The following is a 10,339-nucleotide window of genomic DNA, read 5'->3' as shown; positions in this document are numbered from 1 at the left end:
AACACTATTTTTTATTGAAAATCCAAATTTAAATTATAGTATTTTAAAACTTATTCTCAGAAGCTAGATTGTAGATTTTAAGCCAGATGCTAACTGGAGAAAATGCATGAACCTCCCTATTTCTCTGTCTTCAGACACACAAATATGAGTACGCACATGGATCTTTTAGTTTAAAATCTCTTTTCTAAGGCAGCTTATTAGCTTTTTAATCAGTAATTTAATATATTTAAGGAATATGACCAAGAAAGATCTAATTAGAAAATTCATTAATCAGTATTCTGCCAATCACTAGCCCTAACAGTTAGATTGCTTGGACTGAAAGCTTTCAACTTCAGGGCCAGAGATGTCTTATAATTTTATAATTGGAACTTCAGTCATCGGAAGTGATACCTTTGAACTTCATATTTAGAGCACAAAGCCCAAAGTAGTATTTCAAGAGATTTGTAAAACCATTTCTTTATAATCTGTATATTCTCAAATACAAGCTTTTTGATGTTCAGCTATAGAAAATATGAATGTAGGCTGGAAATATAGCTCAAGTGGTTGAGTGCTTGCCTAACATGTACCAGGCCCTGGGTTAGATCTCCAGCATAAACAAACAAGCAAACAAATAAATAAATAGTTTAATGGAGTCATGTGCCCCAATAAGCTACAACAGATGAGGAAAAACAACTAGATTGTCCATTGCTATTTCTCCAAAGTATGGGAGAGTGTTCACTCGCTGCTAGCTTGTACTCTTTTAAGTTAAATATATTATTAACAATAGCTACAAACATGAAGGGTGTGGCCTAATTTTAAAATATGATTCATTTTTTAAAATATATGATCCATTTTTGAAAGCTCATAGTCCAGAACATTTTCTGATACACACACGCACACACACTCTTTTGGTGGAACTGGTTAGAATACGATTAATAAAAAATTTGATGAAGGGCCGGGATTTAGCTCAGTAGTTCAGTGTCCTGCCTTGCAAGTGCAAGGACCCTAGTTCAATCCCCGGTACCAAAAAAATAAAATTTGATGTATTGAACTTTTCAATTTTGGAAATTGTATCTCAAAGACATTTATAAGAATTAACTTCTTTGAAACCTGCAAGTAGAAGTACACTATAATGTGACATAAATATAGAATAGCAAAATTTTGCAATTTGATTGTAAGTCTGATGACAATGTTTATCTAACTTAATTTAATAAAGTGGACATTTTGGCCAAATTCTGCTTTAGAACATTTAATAAATTATTACTGTCAAATCCACATTTTTATAATTAAACACCTAGCAAAAGACAGGTCATATTTCATGAGGGTCATGTATGTATATGTGTGCATAACCACCAGTTTTGACCTATTACTAATGAGCACAGATATTATCAAAAAAAGATACTTTTCAATGGCCTGATGATCCACACTGAAGCACACACCCAAAATGTTAGTTTTATTAGAGTAAATTTAAATTATTTGGCCATTTGGGTGTTTTATGTTTTTTGTGTGGTGAAAACATTGAAGAATTCTTTAGTTTGCAATAGTTAGGGTCAATGTACAGACTTTGAAGCATGTAAACAGAGCAAAATATAATGCAGTATAAATCTAGTTTAAAGCCGGGCGTGGTGGAGCACGCCTGTAATCCAAGCACTCGGGAGCCTGAGGCAAGAGGATTACTGCAAGTTTGAGACTAGCCTGGTCTACACAGTGAGTTCCAGGGCAGTCTCAACTACATAGTGAGACCCTGTCAAAAAAAAAAAGTCTAGCTTAGTAATAGTTTTATTTGAATTATGAATCTAGTGGTTTAATATAATGACTTTATGTTATAGAAACAAACGTGTGTGTATGCTTAGTTCAGCATCAGTATAAATATATCCATGCTTATATCATAATCATACATTTATCCATAAGGTCATCTTTTCAAGATAACATACAATTAGCATCAGGAATCATCTTTTCTCCCTAAAAGGAATTGTCTTAAATTAATGCTTAATATTGAAATAACAATTACGAGGCCAGGGAATTAGCTCAGTGGTTCTGCCACCTGGGTTGTAAGCGCAAGGACCCAAGTTTGATCCCTGGTACCAAAAAAAATACACTGAAACAACAATTACGTACTTATTTAAACATTCATGTGCTAGTTGCAAATGCACTTGTTTCTACATTACTCCGTTTATATTAATGAGTCCTGAAACTATTTTTCTAACTATAAAAACATTTTTATATACTGATTGACCTTGTAAAACAACAGAAAAGGATTAATGTAATTCAAAATCCTATTCTGCAATTAAGCAAATGCAAAATGTCATTTACTGTATAGTATCAATGCTCTATACTTTGGGAAATATACATCAGATTGACTTTAGCCACACATTTCCGTTTTATGTCCTTCTAAGTTTTACAGTGTTGTCTTCAAGAATTCAATTGAAACATTAATTGAAATAGAAAGATTTGCTACTCATTTATAATGATCAGATTTTAAACTTTACCTAGTAGAGGCAGTTGACAAACTCACTTGTATAATTTACCTTCTCATTTCTAATGCTGGAAAGAATTTGTCCAGTCAAAGAAATAGTTATAGTATCAGGGAATGGGAAGATGTGTGTGTCTTCAAGTTCCTGGTGGGTGGTGGGGATTGTATGCAGTGCTTGAAATCAGACTTTACAATTCTTAGGCTTCCTTTCAAACAAATTCAAGGCAAGTGACTCTTTGGTACTAGGTACAGAGGAATGGGGTTTTGAGATCATTTATGGACTCAGCTTCCATAGCTATGAAATTGGAAAGTTCATCTTTGTTTCTGCCACTGAGAAATCTTTTCAAACAGAGCAATGGCATCAAAAGAAAAAGTCTTCATAGTTCTCTCTTCAGACGAGGACCAAAACTGTTTTAACACAAGAGTATCTAAAGTAATACATATCTAAAGTAGGTTCACACTGAACAGCGGAGAAGTATACAAAGTGGGCTTAGAAAATGTACATTTGGTCAAAGGAGGACAGCTTCCTAGGGACACTCAAATGCAAATAAGACTTCACTGTACAGGTCAAATATAAAGGCCGCAGACTGCTAGCTTCCTCCCTCGGCTTCACAAGGTCATTATCTTGAGCCCTTCTCTGCTAGCCATGACCATAACCAGGTTATTTCCCTTACAGCATAAAGTACAGCCTGTTCAGAACGAGCAGCCGACAAATGGCCATTTCTAGTGCCAGGTGTAATCATTCATACTGGTTTTCATACTACCACACTGAACTCTTGATGCTCTGAAATCTTCTCCATCCATGACTTTTATATCTGGTAACAAAATATGCCACTGCACTGCATCCTTTTCAGTACCAGAGATAAGTGTTCTATGTCCTCTTTTAGCAACCTCTTGCCATTTGAATACAAATGTTAAAATCCTACTACCAAAAACGGGACATTAGGAAAAGAAACTTTAAAAAAATAATTCTACTAGGTTGCTTATATTTTCTATTCTTAAGTATTATTTCTTATTCTTTAATAGTTCAACAAGAATTCTGACTTCTAGAAGAGAGTAGCATCATAAATTTATGTTATTTATAAATCCGCTATGTAAAGCATTTTATGTATGTAGCCAAATCACAATGACTTTATTTTCTCTCCAGTCCAGTAAAAACTGGTATCCAGTTTTGACTAAGATGAAAGTAATGACTAAGACTTACATATTTAAAAGTAAAACTTAAACATGCTTGGAACTACAGCAAATTAATTTACTGAGAAAACCATCACTCCTTAGGCTTAATTTACAAACATCATCAAAAAGAAACTTTCTGTTGTTGCCATTAAATGTAAGTAGCAGAATAATCTAATTTTACTTTCATGAATATAATGAAGTTTGCTGTTTTGGAAATTACCAAGTATATCTAAAAGCTCTAATTTTAGCAGAAGCCAAAAAAAAGAGTAAAAGACATAAAAGAAAAAAATAAAACAGTAATAAATCTTTATTGATATTTTTAACAAAATAATTTTAAAAAACAAAAAACCCCACATGTAAACAAGAAAGTAAATAAAGTTAGCTGGCATTATTATGTACATCCAAGAATCGGAACATGCTCTGGGTTAACATTCCATAATCCAGTACAATGCTTTCACTCATCACTGCTCAGGGCACTGGAGAATTCTTTGAGACTACCAATAATGAATGCTAAATTTTAAAGATAAAATGCTCTATGAATTCTCAACTAAATGGCTTAGTTTTTTACCCCCCCATCAACTTATATGTCACATGTAAATCTGTCCTAAAATGTAGTAAACTCTGTCAATATCAGTCCAAAATGTCCATCATTCCAAATTAAGCACGTTACATATATTTGATCTTCCCCAAGGTTTTTAACGATAGGATGTTTCAGAACTCATGTATCACAACAGCATTATCTTTCGAAACTAACCTACTTCTAAATCCTATTTCCAACTAAGGAAATACAACAGCAACTTTACCTAAAATATGTTGCTAACACAGTAATACATATTTAGCCAGTAATTTTTGACAAAATTGTACTTTATTTACCAAAAAATGTTAAACTTTTACCTAGAAATTTCGGTCAAGTATTGTTATCGTGTTAGTACTTAAAAATAATAGCTTCAATTTAGAGTTCAATATATGAATTAATACAGTTCTAAATTTAAAAGATATTAAGTTATAGTTCATATGAGGGCTGGAGATTTAGCTCAGTGGTTTGGTGGCCTGCCTTGCAAGCACAAGGACCTGAGTTCAATCCCCGGTATCCCCCCCAAAAAAAAAGTTATAGTTCATATGGAGAAAAATCTCAGTCCTTGAAAGATCAAAATACAGTTTAATTACAGTAAATGTTATTAATTCAGTCTTTTTTTCTTATTAAATTCAATTCACTTCTATAAGATGTACAAGATAGCCAGAACAGTTGTAAGCAATCTCAAGTTTTGTTTAAAACTAATTCTCTTCTGCCAGTTAAAGTAATTTAAAGATGTGCACAATATGTTTGTGCTATGTAAGGCAGGTGCCAAGCACATTTTGAAAGGTAATAACTTACTGCCTGGAATGTTCTCCCAAGGGAGGGAAGAAACAGAAAAGCAAAGCTAATGACAGTTTTTAAGACAGATGTTTAAATAGCACTCTTCTTTTAGATCATTTAAAAATAATTTGGCAGCTGAACCACCCATGGTCATAAAATATAATTGTTTACAAAGGCCAACCAACAGATATAGAATTAGTGATATGCTTTTATTATTTTTACAAGTCTTTTTAAGTTGGTGCCTCGTGGCATTTAACAAGAATTTTATATTTAGTGTGAAAAGATTTAGAACATGAACTGAAATTAAATAAAAGATATAATTTCTCTATGTCACGCAGAAAAGAAGTCAAACTTTTTACACATCACCACTCCTAAATAGTTCTAATTAAAATTCAAACTGTTTCCATTTGTATATCAATGTCATTCTTTGGCAAAAGATTCAAAATAGCCATGAGATAGGAAACAACTGTTCATTTATGGTCTTCATTTTTCAAAATAAATGTAAAAGGAATATGCACAGTGCTTGCTTTATCCTAAATAATTGTATGTAAGCAAAAATATGATGAGTTTTTTGACTAATCTACTCCTAAGGCTTTGAGTTGCCGTTCAATCTCTTCATCGGAGATTGAGGCCTTTGAAGTAGAGGCAGATGGTAAGCTTCGGGCAGCTGACGGAGCTTTGGCCATCTATATAATTACAGAGGAACAGAAAAAAAAAAATTGAAAAAACAAAAACATGTATTAGTAAATATTTCGGCTACAACACAAAGCAACACAAAGCAATTTATTTTTGAAATAAGTATAAAAGCATATAAGTAGAACTAAAAGAAAACCTAAAATAATGAGGGGATGAACAGAAAAGACGATGTTCATACCTTTCCAGAGATTTCAATTCCAATTTCATCAAGAACTTGATTTACAATATCTTGACTTTCTTCTTCATCATCAGAGCCATCAAAGATGTCGTCAAGTGTGTCATTGACTTGGCAGAGGAACAGGAGAACAAAACTGTTACTTTCACACAGATTTCAGGTTAGGTTTATATTTTTAGATGATAGGTAACAGTGTATACTATTTTTTATATTACAGAAGCCAAATTTGGGTAAACCTACAAACACCTCAAATGTCACTGAAGTATGTGGATAAATGTATTTGTAAGCTACTAAATTTGGAATAGTGTTCATTTCAACCCACAGTATCCTTTAATAAAATGAGGAGACTCTGATTTTTTTCTTTTAAGTTTACATTTAGGGTTACCTCTATATTTGTCAAAAAAAATCATGCAAGATTATTACTGCTATAATCCTTTCTTTTTCCCTTCCCTACTTGAAATACTTATTAAATATATTGGGAATCATGTTAATGTGGGTTAAAAATATGTTCAAAGGCCTGGGATTATGTTTTATTTATCTTTGATACTGGGTACCTAAGTGCCCGGCACACAGTAAAAACACAATGGAAAAAGATGGAGAAAAATGAAAAAGTTCATTTTCAATAGAAAAAAAATAGAACAAATTGTGGCAAATAGAATGATAAATGTTTATACAAAGTCTCAAGAGGGAAAAGGTTATATTCAACTAGAAGTAGCATGTGACACAGTTGTGGAAGAATGTATAGGATTTGATCAAACAGAGAGATAGCCTTGGCAAGGCAATGGAGATGCATACAAAGAAGATTAAGTTGTTATTTAAGTTACACAAATAGAAAATACCTAGGAAGGGAAAAAATAGAAACATTGAGCTTATAAGAGCAACTCCCCTGAGTCCTCAGTGAAGTACTTATAGAGGAAGGAAGACAAATGACCAAATCTGATCTCCCTGTAATCGTGTTGGTAAGTGGGCTCCTGGTAAAAGACCAAATATCTGTTATGCAAATACTCCTTATTCATGGAATACCCTTACCAAGGTGTCTTAGTGTAGGACTAGAACAGAAACTAACCTACAATCTATGAATTTATGAACCAAGGATCCCTGGTGAATGTCACATAAGGTTAAGTGACTGCCTGAGGAAGGAATACATTGGAAATCTTTCAGAACTTGAATGATCACTCTAGTGTAAGATTATAAGCAGCCTCATTGGATGTGTTATCTACAACTGTGGATCAGACATCTTCTTACACAGGAAAGTAATATACAAAGCATCACCTATGCTGTCCCTGTTCTCTTTCCCCCTGCTTTACCTGTGCATCAGATGTTGCTTGTAATCCTAACATTAATAAACACTGATACTGGCAATGGAATCTAATTTGTTTACATCAATCTGAAAATCTGAATTTTTGTTAGCTATAATACTATAAAATTTAGAAAAGGCTAAGGAGCTTATGGATTAAAAAATAAAATATGATGGAATACTGTCTCTGAAGAAATAAAATGAATATTGAGACATGAATTAGAATCTCAATTCTTCCATTTAGTACTACATAATTTTGGAGGGAAGTCTCTCTGGGGCTTAGTATTGTCACTGGCAAAATGAAAGTGCTTGACAAGAAAAACTTGTTGCTAGGGATGTAGATCAGTGGTACTGCACCTACCTGGCAAGTTGCAAGGTCCTGAGTTTGATTCCCAGTACTAAAAAAACCAAAAACCAAGAAACAGTCTCTGATCTATGATTTTGGGGTAATATTTTGTATTCAAGAGAAAGCCATTAACAAAATCTAATCAGCGTGCTTTTGGAAAAATTCTTCATCTGTGTGCAACCTGGCTAACTGTGAAGTAATAAGGGAGGTGAAGAGCCAGGTCAGACAGTTTGTAAAGGTCTGAATAGAATTGTTGCAGAAAAAATGAAAGAAGGCAATAGTTGAGAACAACCAAAAAGTGGAATAAGGATTATCAGAGAATACTTTCAAAACAGTATAATAAATTTGCTCAAAGATACTGGTAGAATGAAAATTTCCCAAAGACCTTGTTTCTAAAACTTGAACATAAACAAGTTTGAAGTAAAATGGTACAGTACAAATTTTAATTGGAAAAAGATACGTTCATTTATACTTTATCTTTCATAAAAATTGTTAGTATACTTTGCTAGATTATTGAAAAAGTAGGTAACTGTAAATAACTACTATTATTATTTAAAACTGACTTTCAAAATATTAAAATACAAATTGGAACAACTTGTACATAGGTCAAATATATGATTAAAGTTTTTTTTTGTTTTGTGTTTATTGATTGATTGATTGATTGATTGCAGTACTAGAAATTGAATCCAGGACTTTCACACTCATCTACATAAAATGCTCTTTTTTATGGGTGGGGGGTTGTACCAGGGATTGAACTTGGGGCCTTGTGTTTTCAAGGCATGTGGTGGCACCACTGAGCTAAATCCCCAGCCCCATAAAGTGCTCTTTTCATACTTTATTTTGAGAGAGGGTCTCACTAAGAAAGCTAAACTTCCCAAACTAGGATTAAACTTGTAACCCTCCTGCCTCAACCTCCCAGCATAATACAGGGGTGTGTGTTAATACCCTGCTAATAAGGGCATACTGATTATTTTTATTATATCTGAATGGAAATGTTAATTTCTCTAAAAGCTGCTCACACTTGTGCCATCACTGGAAATCATATTGACATGTTAGGTACTGTGATCACCATACAAATGGTAAGTCTGTCAGCCATAAAAAACTGACAATAATTCAAGAGCTTAGAAAAAGTCATATTTCTCAAAGTAAAGCCTTGAAGTAAAATCTAAAGAATTTTTAGAACTATCAAAGATGCACATATGTATAATATCATTACATTCTAGAAGAAAAATGTACTCTGAAATAAAATTTAAGCAGTAGTGAATATAGTAATCCTAGCAATTTAAATACATACTGTTTTGTACACTAAATGCTATTAAATTAAAATGTTAGAGTCACTCCTTTATTATTAGTGAAGCAAGTACTAGTGTGGTCTTTCTGGGACAAATTTGGTAGTAATAAGCAAAGGGTTTACAAAGCTTACTTAACACTCAAAGGAGATTTAAGAAATCAGGCAAAGTAATACATAAACATTTTAAAAGATCATCATATACTTGGAAGTTTTTTAAATAATCTTATTGATGGATGTAAGAAAGATTTGATAAATTAGGGTATCAGAATAATATGTAATACTACACTTGAGTCATTTGTAGGAAAATGGATGCATCTTGAGACCATAATGTTAAGTGAAATAACTCAGACACAAACTTAAATACTAAAATTATTTTTTAAAAAAAGACTTCAGATAAGATTTTAAGGTTATGAGATGTTTACATTAAACTTTTATGTTTTTGAAGAGCAAGATGAGATTCATAACTGTATATATAACCTGATCTCTTTTATAACTAAGAAAAAAGAAAGGGATGTTACCTATATCTGGATGTTAAGATAGATGAATTTTCAATGCCCCGCTTATTTTTATTGTACAATTTTCTACTATAACATGTGATTCATTTATATAGAAAAAGAAGAAAACTAAATATTAAAAGATGTGTTGAGAGAAAACAAAAAAGGAAGAGCTCTGTTTATTTTATCTTCAATCCAAATAGACCTTCTATAGCATGGAAGAATCAATACAATTCTGGAACTACCTCATTTATGTGAGGAAGAAATATTCACAATTTGTTTTTGGTATATTAATCAATAAAATAAAACTGTCACAACCAATATGTAATACAAATAAGGTATAACATTTTAAATTTTTCTGGCAGTTAAACAATACTAGAATTTTGAGCCTTAAAATTTGCCGATATAACACAATGAAGTTACAATCACAAATGTCTGTGTATAAGCTTGCTCTGTCATTTCCTGTTTCATTATTTTGCCTTCTTCGTGAATGAAAACAGGGCAGTAAAGGAATTTGGCTAAAAAAGATGAGAAAAAAGAGTATTTCATTACATCTTCTTAAACTTACTCATTTCTTCAGTCATTTCCATTTTCATGTTTTCCTTCTGGAAATTCTGCATTGTTTGTAATGTCTTTTGTGGATCCATCTTTTTGTTCACCGCCTGCATTGTCTTCAAATATATGAAAATAATTCATATTAGCTATTATAAGTTTTTATTATGGAATAAGACCAGAGGCAACACATCAAATATAGATAGGATTCTAAAAGTTATACAACCAGTTATAATAAAACAATGTGTTAAGCACTCTCAGAAAAACATTCACTCAATATAACCATCTGTTTAAAAGATCATTTGCAAAAACTTCACCTAAACAGAAGGCAAAAAATTATATAGCAAAAACATTATCAACATAAAACTCACCGCTAGTCAAATGAGAAACTAAATTTACCTATTAGTGGAAAATTAGTAATGAATAAATTTAAATTAATACGCTTTAGTATGTCCAAGATTTATGTATGTGTATATATATATATATATATATATATATATATA

At 32.2% G+C, this 10,339-nt stretch overlaps 1 protein-coding gene across 1 annotated transcript in view; it reads right to left on the bottom strand.

Moving 5' to 3' along the window:
• Nucleotides 1–4,676: 4,676 nt before the first annotated feature.
• The window catches only part of Chmp2b (charged multivesicular body protein 2B), a 33,973-nt gene continuing 28,310 nt past the window's right edge, over nucleotides 4,677–10,339 (bottom strand). Inside the window, exons 4-6 of the mRNA XM_010602880.3 lie at nucleotides 9,853–9,955; nucleotides 5,860–5,966; nucleotides 4,677–5,671 (exon numbers count right to left, since the gene is read on the bottom strand). Coding sequence (XP_010601182.1) covers nucleotides 5,561–5,671; nucleotides 5,860–5,966; nucleotides 9,853–9,955 — 321 coding nt within the window. The 3' untranslated portion in view covers nucleotides 4,677–5,560. The remainder of the gene's footprint in view (nucleotides 5,672–5,859; nucleotides 5,967–9,852; nucleotides 9,956–10,339) is intronic.

The sequence above is a fragment of the Fukomys damarensis genome, unplaced genomic scaffold (assembly GCF_012274545.1).
Source record: "Fukomys damarensis isolate Sample0158 unplaced genomic scaffold, DMR_v1.0_HiC HiC_scaffold_24, whole genome shotgun sequence".
NCBI classification, from domain to species: domain Eukaryota; kingdom Metazoa; phylum Chordata; class Mammalia; order Rodentia; family Bathyergidae; genus Fukomys; species Fukomys damarensis.
This window is presented reverse-complemented; position numbering and strand designations above follow the sequence as displayed.